This window comes from Pleuronectes platessa, chromosome 6 (assembly GCF_947347685.1).
Source record: "Pleuronectes platessa chromosome 6, fPlePla1.1, whole genome shotgun sequence".
NCBI classification, from domain to species: Eukaryota; Metazoa; Chordata; class Actinopteri; order Pleuronectiformes; family Pleuronectidae; genus Pleuronectes; species Pleuronectes platessa.
Window position 1 is genome coordinate 5,717,960 of NC_070631.1, and position 14,314 is coordinate 5,732,273.

Sequence of the window (14,314 nt, forward strand, 5' to 3'; positions counted from 1 at the left end):
AGTTGTTTGTATGACATATTAATAAATAAAAATAAATAATGTTTTTATTAAAAATACATGGATTAGAGGAGATTTGATAGGTGATAGGCAGATTATGGAAATAAATCTATAAATGTTAATAGTTTCGTCTATAATTTTAATGATGAAGTATAAATTGTGTTTTTCAATTATGTGTAGATAAGTGAGGCTGAAAAACAAACAATTGAATAATCATAGGAAATTGTAGTAAAACTAATTTGTAATAGTGACTACTGCAGTTGACGAGGATAAATATTAAAATACAACTTGCAACTCTTTAAAGTTTTTTGCATTCGTTAATTCCTTGGTTGAATTCCTCTCCAGGTGAACACTTTAGGAGCACTTGTTTTGCACAGTCGTAATAAGTAGTTTTGTCTGAGGGATTGGAAAACAGCCCAGTCTTCCGCCCCTTACAGGCACCTTTAACATCAATTATAGTAGTAGTTGTTGTGGTCATTGGAGTTGTGGAAGTGGTAGTTGGGGTTGTGGTAGTTGGAGTAGTTGTTGTGGTAGTTGGAGTAGTTGTTGTGGTCGTTGTGGTAGTAATAGTTGGAGTAGTTGTTTTGGACGCTGGAGTTGTTGTTGTGGTAGTTGGAGTTGTTGTAGTGGAAGTTGGAGTAGTTGTTGTGGTCGTTGGAGTTGTTGTAGTGGTAGTTGGAGTAGTTGGAGTTGTTGTGGTGGAAGTTGGAGTTGTTGTTGTGGTTGTTGGGGTTGTGGTAGTGGTAGTGGTAGTTGGAGTAGTTGTTGTGGTCATTGGAGTTGTGGAAGTGGTAGTTGGGGTTGTGGTATTGGTAGTTGGTGTAGTTGTTGTGGTAGTTGGAGAAGTTGTTGTGGTCGTTGGAGTTGTTGTGGTAGTTGGAGTTGTTGTAGTGGAAGTTGGAGTAGTTGTTGTGGTCGTTGGAGTTGTTGTAGTGGTAGTTGGAGTAGTTGGAGTTGTTGTGGTGGAAGTTGGAGTTGTTGTTGTGGTTGTTGGGGTTGTGGTAGTGGTAGTGGTAGTTGGAGTAGTTGTTGTGGTCATTGGAGTTGTGGAAGTGGTAGTTGGGGTTGTGGTATTGGTAGTTGGTGTAGTTGTTGTGGTAGTTGGAGAAGTTGTTGTGGTCGTTGGAGTTGTTGTGGTAGTTGGAGTTGTTGTAGTGGAAGTTGGAGTAGTTGTTGTGGTAGCTGGAGTTGTAGTTGTGGTAGTTGGGGTTGTGGTAGAAGTAGTCGGAGTAGTTGTTGTGGTCGTTGGAGTTGTTGTAGTGGTAGTTGGGGTTGTGTTAGAAGTAGTCAGAGTAGTTGTTGTGGTCGTTGGAGTTGTTGTAGTGGTTGTTTGGGTTGTGGTAGTGGTAGTTGGAGTAGTTGGTGTGGTCATTGGAATTGTTATAGTTGTAGTTGGGGTTGTGGTAGTGGTAGTTGGAGTTGTTGAAGTGGAAGTTGGTGTAGATGTTGTGGTAGCTGGAGTTGTGGTAGTTGTTGTTGTGGTAGTTGGAGTTGTTGTAGTGGAAGTTGGAGTAGATGTTGTGGTAGCTGGAGTTGTGGTAGTTGGGGTTGTGGTAGTTGGAGTAGTTGGGGTTGTGGTAGAAGTAGTTGAACTAGTTGTTGTGGTCATTGGAGTTGTTGTAGTGGTAGTGGTAGTTGGAGTAGTTGTTGTGGTAGTTGGAGTAGTTGTGGTAGTTGGAGGTGTGGTAGTTGGAGTAGTTGTGGTAATTGGAGTTGTTGTAGTGGTAGTTGGGGTAGTTGTAGTTGGGGTTGTGGTAGAAGTAGTCGGAGAAGTTGTTGTGGTTGTTGTAGTGGTAGTTGGGGTATTGGTAGTTGGACTACTTGGAGTTGTTGTAGTGGAAGTTGGAGTAGTTGTTGTGGTCATTGGAGTTGTTTTAGTGGTAGTTGGGGTTGTGGCAGTGGTAGTTGGAGTAGTTGTGGTCATTGGAGTTGTTGTTGTGGTAGTTGGAGTTGTTGTAGTGGAAGTTGGAGTAGTTGTTGTGGTAGCTGGAGTTGTAGTTGTGGTAGTTGGGGTTGTGGTAGAAGTAGTCGGAGTAGTTGTTGTGGTGGTAGTTGGGGTTGTGTTAGAAGTAGTCGGAGTAGTTGTTGTGGTCATTGGAGTTGTTGTAGTTGTAGTTGGGGTTGTGGTAGTGGTAGTTGGAGTTGTTGTTGTGGTAGTTGGAATTGTTGTAGTGGAAGTTGGAGTAGATGTTGTGGTAGCTGGAGTTGTTGTAGTGGTTGTTGGGGTTGTGGTAGTGGTAGTTGGAGTAGTTGTTGTGGTCATTGGATTCGTTGTAGTGGTAGTTGGGGTTGTGGTAGTGGTAGTTGGAGTTGTTGTTGTGGTAGTTGGAGTTGTTGTAGTGGAAGTTGGAGTAGATGTTGTGGTAGCTGGAGTTGTGGTAGTTGGGGTTGTGGTAGTTGGAGTAGTTGGAGTTGTTGTAGTGGAAGTTGGAGTAGTTGTTGTGGTAGTTGGAGTTGTTGTAGTGGAAGTTGTTGAGGTAGCTGGAGTTGTGGTCGTGGTAATTGGGGTTGTGGTAGAAGTAGTTGGAGTAGTTGTTGTGGTCGTAGTGGTGGTTGGGGTTGTGGTAGTGGTAGTTGAACTAGTTGTTGTGGTCATTGGAGTTGTTGTAGTGGTAGTGGTAGTTGGAGTAGTTGTTGTGGTAGTTGGAGTAGTTGTGGTAGTTGGAGGTGTGGTAGTTGGAGTAGTTGTGGTAATTGGAGTTGTTGTAGTGGTAGTTGGGGTTGTGGTAGTTTGAGTAGTTGTTGTGGTAGCTGGAGTTGGTGTAGTGGAAGTTGGAGTAGTTGTTGTGGTCGTTGGAGTTGTAGTAGTGGTTGTTGAGGTTGTGGCAGTGGTAGTTGGAGAAGTTGTTGTGGTCGTTGGAGTTGTTGTTGTGGTAGTTGGAGTTGTTGTAGTGGAAGTTGGAGTAGCTGGAGTTGTAGTTGTGGTAGTTGGGGTTGTGGTAGAAGTAGTCGGAGTAGTTGTTGTGGTCGTTGGAGTTGTTGTAGTGGTAGTTTGGGTTGTGGTAGTGGTAGTTGGAGTAGTTGGTGTGGTCATTGGAATTGTTGTAGTTGTAGTTGGGGTTGTGGTAGTGGTAGTTGGAGTTGTTGAAGTGGAAGTTGGTGTAGATGTTGTAGCTGGAGTTGTGGTAGTTGTTGTTGTGGTAGTTGGAGTTGTTGTAGTGGAAGTTGGAGTAGATGTTGTGGTAGCTGGAGTTGTGGTAGTTGGGGTTGTGGTAGTTGGAGTAGTTGGGGTTGTGGTAGAAGTAGTTGGAGTAGTTGTTGTGGTCGTAGTGGTGGTTGGGGTTGTGGTAGTGGTAGTTGAACTAGTTGTTGTGGTCATTGGAGTTGTTGTAGTGGTAGTGGTAGTTGGAGTAGTTGTTGTGGTAGTTGGAGTAGTTGTGGTAGTTGGAGGTGTGGTAGTTGGAGTAGTTGTGGTAATTGGAGTTGTTGTAGTGGTAGTTGGGGTAGTTGTAGTTGGGGTTGTGGTAGAAGTAGTCGGAGAAGTTGTTGTGGTTGTTGTAGTGGTAGTTGGGGTATTGGTAGTTGGACTAGTTGGAGTTGTTGTAGTGGAAGTTGGAGTAGTTGTGGTCATTGGAGTTGTTGTAGTGGTAGTGGTAGTTGGAGTAGTTGTTGTGGTAGTTGGAGTAGTTGTGGTAGTTGGAGGTGTGGTAGTTGGAGTAGTTGTGGTAATTGGAGTTGTTGTAGTGGTAGTTGGGGTTGTGGTAGTTTGAGTAGTTGTTGTGGTAGCTGGAGTTGGTGTAGTGGAAGTTGGAGTAGTTGTTGTGGTCGTTGGAGTTGTAGTAGTGGTTGTTGAGGTTGTGGCAGTGGTAGTTGGAGTAGTTGTTGTGGTCATTTGAGTGGTTGTAGTGGTAGTTGGGGTTGTGGTAGTGGTAGTTGAAGTAGTTGTTGTGGTAGTTGGAGTTGTTGTAGTGGAAGTTGTTGAGGTAGCTGGAGTTGTGGTCGTGGTAATTGGGGTTGTGGTAGAAGTAGTTGGAGTAGTTGTTGTGGTCGTAGTGGTGGTCGGGGTTGTGGTAGTGGTAGTTGAACTAGTTGTTGTGGTCATTGGAGTTGTTGTAGTGGTAGTTGGGGTTGTGGTAGTGGTAGTTGGAGTAGTGGTTGTGGTAGTTGGAGTAGTTGTGGTAGTTGGAGTAGTCGTGGTAATTGGAGTTGTTGTAGTGGTAGTTGGGGTTGTGGTAGTTTGAGTAGTTGTTGTGGTAGCTGGAGTTGGTGTAGTGGAAGTTGGAGTAGTTGTTGTGGTAGTTGGAGTTGTAGAAGTGGTTGTTGAGGTTGTGGCAGTGGTAGTTGGAGTGGTTGTTGTGGTCATTTGAGTGGTTGTAGTGGTAGTTGGGGTTGTGGTAGAAGTAGTCGGAGTAGTTGTTGTGGTCGTTGGAGTTGTTGTAGTGGTAGTTGGGGTAGTTGTAGTTGGGGTTGTGGTAGAAGTAGTCGGAGGAGTTGTTGTGGTTGTTGTAGTGGTAGTTGGGGTAGTGGTAGTTGGAGTAGTTGGAGTTGTTGTAGTGGAAGTTGGAGTAGTTGTTGTGGTCAGTGGAGTTGTTTTAGTGGTAGTTGGAGTAGTTGTTGTGGTCGTTGGAGTTGTTGTTGTGGTAGTTGGCGTGGTTTTAGTGGAAGTTGGAGTAGTTGTTGTGGTAGCTGGAGTTGTGGTAGTGGTAGTTGGGGTTGTGGTAGAAGTAGTCGGGGTTGTTGTTGTGGTCGTTGGAGTTGTTGTAGTGGTTGTTGGGGTAGTGGTAGTTGGAGTAGTTGGAGTTGTTGTCGTCATTGGAGTTGTGGAATTGGTAGTTGGGGTTGTGGTATTGGTAGTTGGAGTAGATGTTGTGGTAGTTGGATTAGTTGATGTGGTCGTTGGACTTTTTGTTGTGGTAGTTGGAGTTGTAGTGGAAGTTGGAGCAGTTATAGTGATAGTTGGAGTTGTTGTTGTGGTAGTGGTAGTTGGGGTTGTGGTAGTGGTAGCGGGGATTGTGGCTGTGATCATTGGAGCTGTGGCCATCTTAGTTGGATTACTTGTTGTGGTATTTTGTGTTGGGGTCGTGGTAGTTTCTATTGTGGTGGTTTGAGTTGTGGTCATGGTAGTGGGCATTGCGGTAGTTGGAGTGGTTGTTCTGGTTGTTGGAGTTGTTATAGGGGTTGTTGGGGTTGTGGTAATTGGAGTAGTTGTTGTGGTTGTTGGAGTTGTTGTAGGGGTTGTTGGGGTTGTGGTAATTGGAGTAGTTGTTGTGGTCATTGGAGTTGTTGTAGTGGTAGTTGTGGTAGTGGTAGTTGGAATTGTTGTAGTGGAAGTTGGGGTGGTTGTTGTGGTAGTTGGAGTAGTTGTTGTGGTCGTTGGAGTTGGAGTAGTGGTAGTTGGAGTAGTTGTTGTTGTAGCTGGAGATGTAGTAGTGGTAGAAGTTATTGGAGTAGTTGTTGCGGTCGTTGGAGTTGTTGTAGTGGTAGTTGGGGTTGTGGTAGTGAGAGTAGATGTTGTGGTAGTTGGAGTTGTTGTAGTGGAAGTTGGAGTAGTTGTTGTGGTTGTTGGAGTTGTTGTTGTGGTAGTTGGAGTTGCTGTAGTGGAAGTTGGAGTAGTTGTTGTGGTTGTTGGAGCTGTTGTAGGGGTAGCTGGGGTTGTGGTAGATGGGGTTGTGGTAGTGGTAGTTGGAGTAGTTGTTGTGGTAGTTGGAGTTGTTGTAGTGGAAGTTGGAGTAGTTGTTGTGGTTGTTGGAGTTGTTGTTGTGGTAGTTGGAGTTGTTGTCGTGGAAGTTGGAGTAGTTGTTGTGGTTGTTGGAGCTGTTGTAGGGGTAGTTGGGGTTGTGGTAGATGGGGTTGTGGTAGTGGTAGTTGGAGTAGTTGTTGGGGTAGTTGGAATAGTGGTAGTGGTAGTTGGAGTAGTTGTTGTGGTCATTGGAGTTGTTGTAGTGGTAGTTGGGGTTGTGGTAGTTGGAGTAGTTGTTGTGGTCGTTGGAGTTGTGGTAGTGGTAGTTGGGGTTGTGGTAGTTGGAGTAGTTGTTGTGGTAGCTGGAGATGTGGTAGTGGTAGTTGGGGTTGTGGTAGTGGAAGTTGGAGTAGCTGTTGTGGTAGCTGGAGTTGTGGTTGTGGTAGTTGGTGTTGTGGTAGAAGTAGTCGGAGTAGTTGTTGTAGTCGTTGGAGTTGTCGTAGTGGTAGTTGGAGTAGTTGTTGTGGTTGTTGGAGTTGCTGTAATGGTTGTTGGGGTTGTTGTAGTGGTAGTTGGAGTGTTTGTAGTGGTAGTTGGGGTTGTAGTAGTGGTAGTTGGAGTAGTTTTTGTTGTAATTGTGGTAGTGGTAGTTGGGGTTTTTGTGATGGTAGTTGGAGTAGTTGGAGTTGGAGTAGTTGGTGTGGTAGTCGGAGTTGTGGTAGTGGTAGTTGGAGTTGGAGTAGTTGTTGTGGTAGTCGGAGTTGTGGTAGTGGTAGTTGGAGTGGTTGTTGTGATAGTTGGAGTTGTTGTTGTGGTAATGGTAGTTGGGGTTGTGGTAGTTGTAGTGGGGATTGTGGTTGTGATCATTGGAGCTGTGGCCATCTTAGTTGGATTACTTATTGTGGTATTTTGTGTTGGGGTTGTGGTAGTTGGAGTAGTTCTTGTAGTTGGAGAAGTTGTTATGGTCGTGGTAGTTTCTATTGTGGTGGTTGGAGTTGTGGTCAAGGTAGTTGGAGTTGTTGTTGTAGATGGATTAGTTGTTTTGGTAGTTGGAGTTTTGGTTGTGGTAGTTGCGATTGCGGTTGTTGGAGTTGTTGTTGTGGTAGTTGGAGTGGTTATTGTAGTGGTAGTTGGGGTTGTTGTAGTGGTAGTTGGTGTAGTTGTGGCCATTGGAGTTGTGGTAGTGGTTGTTGGAGTTGTGGTAGTGTTAGTTGAAGTAGTTTTTGTAATAGTTGAACTTGTTGTAGTGGTAGCTGGGTTCTTGGTAGTTGGAGTAGCTGTTGTGGTCGTTGGAGTTGTTGTAGTGGTAGCTGGGGTTGTGGTAGTTGGAGTAGTTGTTGCGGTAGCTGGAGTTGTGGTAGTGGTAGTTGGGGTTGTGGTAGAAGTAGCTGGAGTAGTTGTTGTAGTGGTAGTTGGGGTTGTTGTAGTGGTAGTTGGGTTTGTGGTAGTTGGAGTAGTTGTTGTGGTCGTTGGAGTTGTTGTAGTGGTAGCTGGGGTTGTGGTAGTTGGAGTAGTTGTTGTGGTAGCTGGAGTTGTAGTAGTGGTTTTTGGGGTTGTTGTGGTCGTTTGAGTTGTTGTAGTTGTAGTTGGGGTTATTGTTGTGGTAGTTGCGGTAGTTAGTGTGTTAGTTGGAGGTGTGGTCGTTGGAGTTGTTGTAGTGGTAGTTGGGGTTGTGGTAGTTGGAGTTGTTGTTGTGGCAGTTGGACCTGTTGTAGTGGTAGCTGGAGTTGTGGTAGTGGTAGTTGGGGTTGTTGTGGTCATTGGAGTTGTTGTAGTGGTAGTTGGGGTTTTGATAGTGGTAATTGGGGTTGTTGTTGTGGTAGTTGCGGTAGTTGTTGTGGTATTTGGAGGTGTTGTAGTGGTGGTTGGTGTTGTTTCGGTCGTTGGAGATGTTGTAGTGGTAGTTGGGGTTGTGGTAGTGGTAGTTGGAGTGGTTGTAGTGGTAGTTGGGATTGTAGTAGTGGTAGTTGGAGTAGTTGTTGTGGTAATTGTGGTAGTGGTAATTGGGTTTTTTGTGGTGGTAGTTGGAGTAGTTGGAGTTGGAGTAGTTGTTGTGGTAGTCGGAGTTGTGGTAGTGGTAGTTGGAGTGGTTGTTGTAATAGTTGGAGTTGTTGTTGTAGTAGTGGTAGTTGGGGTTGTGGTAGTGGTAATGGGGATTGTGGTTGTGATCATTGTAGCTGTGGCCATCTTAGTTGGATTACTTGTTGTGGTAGATTGAGTTGGGGTTGTGGTAGTTTGAGTAGTTCTTGTAGTTGGAGTAGTTCTTGTAGTCGTGGTAGTTTCTATTGTGGTGGTTGGAGTTGTGGTCATGGTAGTTGGAGTTGTTGTTGTAGATGGAGTAGTTTTTGTGGTCGTTAGAGTTTTGGTCGTGGTAGTTGCGATTGCGGTTGTTGGAGTTGTTGTTGTGGTAGTTGGTGTGATTGATGTGGTAGTTGGAGTTCTGGTCATTGGAGTTGGTGTTGTGGTACTTGGAATCGTTATGGTAGTAGTTGTAGTCGGGGTTGTTGTAGTTGGAGTTGTGGTCGTGGTACTTGGAGTCGTTGTACTTGGAGTGGTTGATGTGGTTGTTGGAGTTGTATTTGTGGTCATCAGAGTAGTTGTTGTGCTCGTCGGTATAGTTGCTGTGGTTGTTGGAGTTGGAGTTGTGGTAGTTGGAATAGTTGTTGGTGTGGTTGTAGTAGTTGGAGTTGCTGTTGTAGTACTTGGAGTTGTGGTCGTAGTAGTTGGGGTCTTCGAAAAAGTTGTAGTGGTAGTTGGGGTTGTGGTCGTTGAAGTAGTGGAAGATGAAGAACCTAAAAAAACATTGGGGTAATTGATAATTACATCATACATTTTTATTTCTCAACATCAGTACTTAGACTTTTAATCAGAAACAATATTAGTTCGAGAAAACATAAACATAAGCTGATACAATTCGTAAATTAAAAATAAAAAAAATCACTACCTCACTACACACAGTTTTTAAAATGTCTTACTTTGAACCAGTAGATAATTCAGGTGGCTGATGAAGGGACTTTTGCTCTGGTTACAGAAATTTCCACTGAAGTCATCCAGGTCCAGGGACCAAACAAAAGCTCCTCCAAAGTTTTTTGATTTTAAGTAACTGACCTGAGAGGATGAAGAGGAAAATACTTCTGCATGTTAACAAAACACAGAATACATCTCAACAGAGTCATGAGTCGCTTGCATTGTCATAACTAAATTCAACAGAGGGTTACCTTTGTACTAATGCTGCGTGTGTCATCAAATCCAACCCACTGGTTTTCTGTGATGGCATATGGAACTTTCTGATCAGCAATCCGTTGGACTGTAGCCCCTTCAGTATAAAGGCAAGTCTGAAAAGAAGCATCACATTTCACATATAGATGCAAAGAATTAGAGTTCAGACCAAAGATGATGCGAAATTGAACCTCACGTTATTGGCCTGTGCTCTAATCTTGGTTCACAGTAAAGTGCAACCCATAGCTGGAATTAAACGAGATGAATATTTCCAGAACTTAGTTCTATAGGTTTTTACAGTAACGGGTTTTATCCAACGTTACGTGTCCACACACTTTCAACTTGTGTAGCTGTAACCCCACTGTATGAAAAGGTTGGTTCACGCTTGGTCTGATCCCACCTTTATTGTTCAATAAACACTAATAATATAAATTAGCTTCATTCACAGCTCATAGTAATATAATAATACCTCATAATAGGCCCAGAATCCTTCTTCACCAGTGTAGCAGCCTTCTTCACCAGTGCCGCTGACTGGAGCTCCAACATCACTGGATGCAGAGGAGAGGGAAAAAGCTCGCCCATATGCAGCTAGTCCCAAATTTAGCAATTGTGCAGGTGCTCCCTTGTCCACCCAATACTGCATGGCAGAGTCCTAAAGTGTGGTTGTGGTGGTGGTGGTGGTGGTGGTGGTGGGGGGGGGGGGGGGGGGGGGGGGGTAAATATGAGAGTGCATCTTTTCATAGATTGGGTTTCAGACAATCTAAGTATAAATCATGGTATTTACAGTATTATAGTAGATTTTGTCTCCAGTATCGTGGGATCCCCCGAATAAAGGACTATGATGTCCTGTGAAATTTTCCCAGGGGCCGTGAAAGTCATACGTCAGCACATTGAGGAAGTCCAGGTCCCTGTTAGAATGCAGAGGAAGTCATATTGACCAAAGTGCTTTGACATGTGATCATGGGTGTAAGGTAAATATTTATGAAATAAAAGATTTGTTTACTTGGTAATGTTTTTGACTTCATAACTGGCATCAATAACCTCTCTCTCAGCAGAGACACTTGCTGTGAGGATCAATCGGTCACGGTTGTGTTTGTTCCCTTCACTCTCAAAGGCAGCATTGAGCTCCTACTCAACAACAACAAAAAAACATAGTTCAGTCAAGTCTATCATCCTATAAAAACAGATCCTATGGCATATTTCTTTGAGTTCCAGAGGAAAGGGTCTGACCTTGCACAGCAGTGTAAATTTCTGCTTGTTGTCTGGGTTGCCTCCTGCTCCCACAGGGTACATCCAGTCCAGGTTTAACCCATCAAACTGAAATATTCTCAGTAGTGCGACAGCAGACTGGATGAATGTTGTTCTCTTTTGTGTGGTTGACACCATCGTATTGAATCTAAAAATATTTAACACAGGGCTCTTAATATCCACTTAATTGTAATTTTGAGTTATTAACATCTTTAGTGGGCTACCATAAAATAATAAAAAACCAGAACACACAAGTGAGAATCATATAAAAATATAAAAGCTTATTAAATGATCACAACAAAACACATGAATGGACAAAGCATTACAAATATCAACAAACTTTAGTCCTGCTTACACTTGTTTCTGGAAAATTCTTGTGTGTATGTTTGTACGTATGTATCTATTGAAGTATATCTTACTTTTCTTTGTTAAAGGTTGGGCCACCAACAGCCAACAGGGTTTTGAGTGAAGGATTTCTGCGGGAGCATAACATTTTAGTAATTGTTGAAGAAAAAAAAAAGTTGTACATGATTTTTTTTAATGTGAACATACTAAAGTTCTAACCTGGTTTTGAGCCCATTAAACAACTGATAGCGAAATATGTCTGCTCTTCTAGTCGGGACCATCTCATTGAAATCATTGATGTCAGAGAAGGCGTAGATCAGATGGGTACATTTGTTCGGATCGATATCCTCAATCGTGAACTTCCCGGCGTCTGCTCTATCTTCGGCCATGCTGTTAAAGTAACACACCAGCCTTTCGGAAGAGCCTGAGACATGGATAAAGAAAAGTTTCAATTAGAATGAATTGGTTTTCAAAAAGCGCCGTTTTATACAAAACTCACATCAATTGTTCACTTAGGAACCTTATTTATTAGCTGGAGGAACTGTTTTGATTAATAAGTGCCACTTACCCAAGCTGGCGATGACCAGGCAGAGACCTTCAAAGATAAGAGTCGATTATTACGAGGTTATCTTTCAAAGTTAACTGGTCAGTTCATCCAAATCCACATGTAATTTGGACCTTGTGACCACATTAAAAAAAAAGAATCCTCAAAAAATCTGGTGATTCCAAAAGTTTCACCTTCTCTTTTTGTCACTTGAAGTATAAAAATGTGTTTTTAAGATCTGGTCGAGTGGAATATTAAAGAGAGTGTTTTACTTGGTTACTGAGCCTTACCTGCTGTCAGAACTATGTTGCACATGCTGTCACTCTATGGAAATAAAAGAAAGAAAGAATTAACATTTTATAAACATTATTCATACAAATCTTCACTCTGAGCACTCAACATTCATTGCATTTCATTTCAGCATTTTCCCTTTATTCTAGTTCCATATTAATTATATGTTTTATGAATATTGTCATATTGTACCTTATTTTGAATTGTTTTAGCTATTCAGTCTAAAACTGCTGTTCATGCTGATTTGCTTAGTATTGTGTATTTTTGTTTGATAAACACACAGGATGAGTTCAGTGGGCTCCGAAAAAGCAGAAATAGTTAATGCTTCTTGAAGGTTATGAGTTAAGTATCCACTGCCACTAAGTGTCACTCTTCCACCCCGAATCTCAGACCAAATGCTCCATAGGCCACAACTCCCCCCATCTTCAAGAGCTCAACAAGATGTTGCCAGTAGTCTTAGACTTTATGCACAGGTGCTGGCTATATGGTCTATGAGTGTTCCATAGCCCAGTGGAAGTGGTGCATTGAGAACCAACTGGTGCATTGTAATATAGCATCTCCCTTGATGGCAGCTCTGCTTGTTGAGGAAAGCTCTTACCTAAATATCAGATATTTTTCCTTTTATTTCATGTTTAATCCCAAAGAATCTTATCGTAGACAACCAGGGTTGGAACTGGCTAAACAGAATGAAAATCAATCAAAAATATCAATATAATATAATAAAGCTCATAACAATCATTATGATCATAATCACACAATATCAGCGTGTGAGTTGGTTACAGAGCCGGTATAGTACAACAGTGGTTAAATCTGATGTAATGTTGTACAATGAAATCAAAGCAGAAGGGATACTTACGAAGGTAATGGTGGAAGAATCATCTACTGTCTCCACCGTGACTGATGGAGAACTGATGAGTTTTCTGTTAGATTGTATATATAGCTCCTAGGGTGTGGTAGCTACATTGGGTGTGGATAGTGCATTGATGCATTGTCCAATAATTATACCCTGATGGAGATGTGGATAAAAGAAAAAAATTCCTCAGCATGTTGATCATTTTTGAGCAAAGAAAAAAAAATTTACATATAAGAAGTATCATCACACAAGGAATGTCCAGAAACAATTATATGAACAAACATTCACAACTGGTTTAGACACACCTACAAGCAAGTTTATTGATATAGGAAATTCCAACACTGGAGAAGTGCTTTGCATAAGACAACACGCTGTAACAAATAGATGTGAAAGGTGCCATTATTTAGAAAGACCAGAGGTGAAGTGTGTTGTTTGAGACACAAGTTATATCACAACGATCTATGGATACAGATTATCTTGTCATGGTGCCGTGGCCTCCTGGCACCAACCTGTCTCTGAAATTCTATGTATCCAGCCATGTTCAATTCAATTCAATTCAAAACAACCTTTTGTACCCGAAGGGCAATTCTAAGACAAATGGAGCATGTCAGGATGAGTAAAAACGAAAATTAAGAGTATTGAATATGACTGAAAGGATGGACTGAAGGATAAATACTGACTGATTAAAGTAATCGTAGTGCTTTGAGGTATTATGTACAGCTAAGGTGAATGATGGATATATGTAAAGGTCCAGGTAGCAGCACATGAATCATTCTGATCAGGGACCAATCCGTTTTAAATATTAGACTTAAAAAAATATGCTACATATGAAATGTGGAACCTTTGTTCAACGAGACCCGAGACTGACTCAGGGTAAGATTGTCTCCATATTTTATATTCAATTTATTCAACCTAAACCTCTCATTATTTGTGCTATTTGTTGAGGGATTCAGATCAATTTCCAGCACACTAGCCCTGTCTAATGGGAATTACATTTGAAAAAAAAGCTTTATCTAGCATTTTCGTCTCGGACATTCTCTTTAAAATTCTTCCACTGGCCCAAGGTAGGCAAAACAAGGGATTCGACAAAGAACATTATTGAGTGCAAGCTCTTACCAACCTTAATTCCTTTTATATTGCATAGTAGTTCATCTTCTAATACAGAGAGTGGTTCTGGCTCATCATTCACCAACAGTTATGAAACCACATTGAAATTCACTGGATCCAGATTTTTACTTGGTTCTGCATCAAATTGCGCACACTCATAAATATCTTACCTAAAATATTTACTTGATGTCTTAGATCCATTCATTAATTCTTGAGAAATCAACATAAATGTGTAAAAGTGCCCTTCAGGGCTCTAGTGTTAAAGAAAGTGAAAATAACTTCCGTGGTAATCCGCAGTTTTGCTGAAAAAGACAACACAACCTTGTAGCTGGAGGTAATAATGTATATTTAGACTAGTTTTAAACTGGGGAGTGATGGTCAGCATGGTACACCTCCAAATCTCTAGCTCACTCCACATGTGTGTTATATTTCCATTGTGAAGGGCTGTTGCAATAACCTCTGGCCTTAGAGCTTTATAGCCGACAACTCATGAACACAAATAAATCAACTGAGAAATCCCCCAAAATCTCATGATCTCTTTTTTTCTGCAATGAAAGACAATAACAGAAGAGTAGCATTTGCCTTAAGGTTTTTTTTTCTTCTCGCTGTAAACCTGTTGGATCAGTCAGGAGGAAGGAAACACATAAGAAACTATTAAATGCTGTCATTGAAACTAATAATTAAAAACAGACTATTAAAACTATATTAAAAATAGCAAAGGTGAAAATTACAACAACAGACACATGGCAGAGACACAAACAAGTACAAATATGATGTATTATGTGATTCATTAATACTGGTAAAGTAAAATACTGGTTTAGAAATATGGTATAGAAATGTGGTGTAGAAATCACATAAAGGCAACTTTCTTTTAAAATAGTCTTTACAGGTGAGGTCCTAAATTCTGTGGGAAAGACCCTTTGTTGATCTAAAGTTGTCAGGACCTCCTCAGCCACGGAATTCAAAACCTCAATCAAATGAAGGGTTGTAGTCTTTTAAACCAGGCTAGTGCGTGACGTGTTACTCTACTGACAAAATGAATGATTTGTTCGATGTTTTCCCTGTACTGTTTTTTGTAAATTCCTCACGT

General features: G+C 41.7%; 1 protein-coding gene across 1 annotated transcript; it reads right to left on the reverse strand.

The window, feature by feature from the left end:
- Positions 1 to 622: 622 nt before the first annotated feature.
- LOC128441892 (mucin-2) lies at positions 623 to 11,288 on the reverse strand (the record flags this gene model as incomplete). The annotated part of the gene is made up of 18 exons (XM_053424011.1): positions 11,264 to 11,288; positions 10,998 to 11,024; positions 10,649 to 10,853; positions 10,504 to 10,560; positions 10,067 to 10,232; positions 9,840 to 9,964; positions 9,621 to 9,744; positions 9,306 to 9,488; positions 8,836 to 8,952; positions 8,600 to 8,725; positions 8,472 to 8,476; positions 8,149 to 8,409; positions 7,819 to 8,057; positions 7,100 to 7,185; positions 5,885 to 5,974; positions 4,993 to 5,090; positions 3,105 to 4,445; positions 623 to 1,322 (listed from the first exon to the last, which is right to left on the reverse strand). Coding segments are annotated over exons 1-18 (3,975 nt in total), but the record flags the coding sequence as incomplete, so codon positions are not given.
- Positions 11,289 to 14,314: the final 3,026 nt, after the last annotated feature.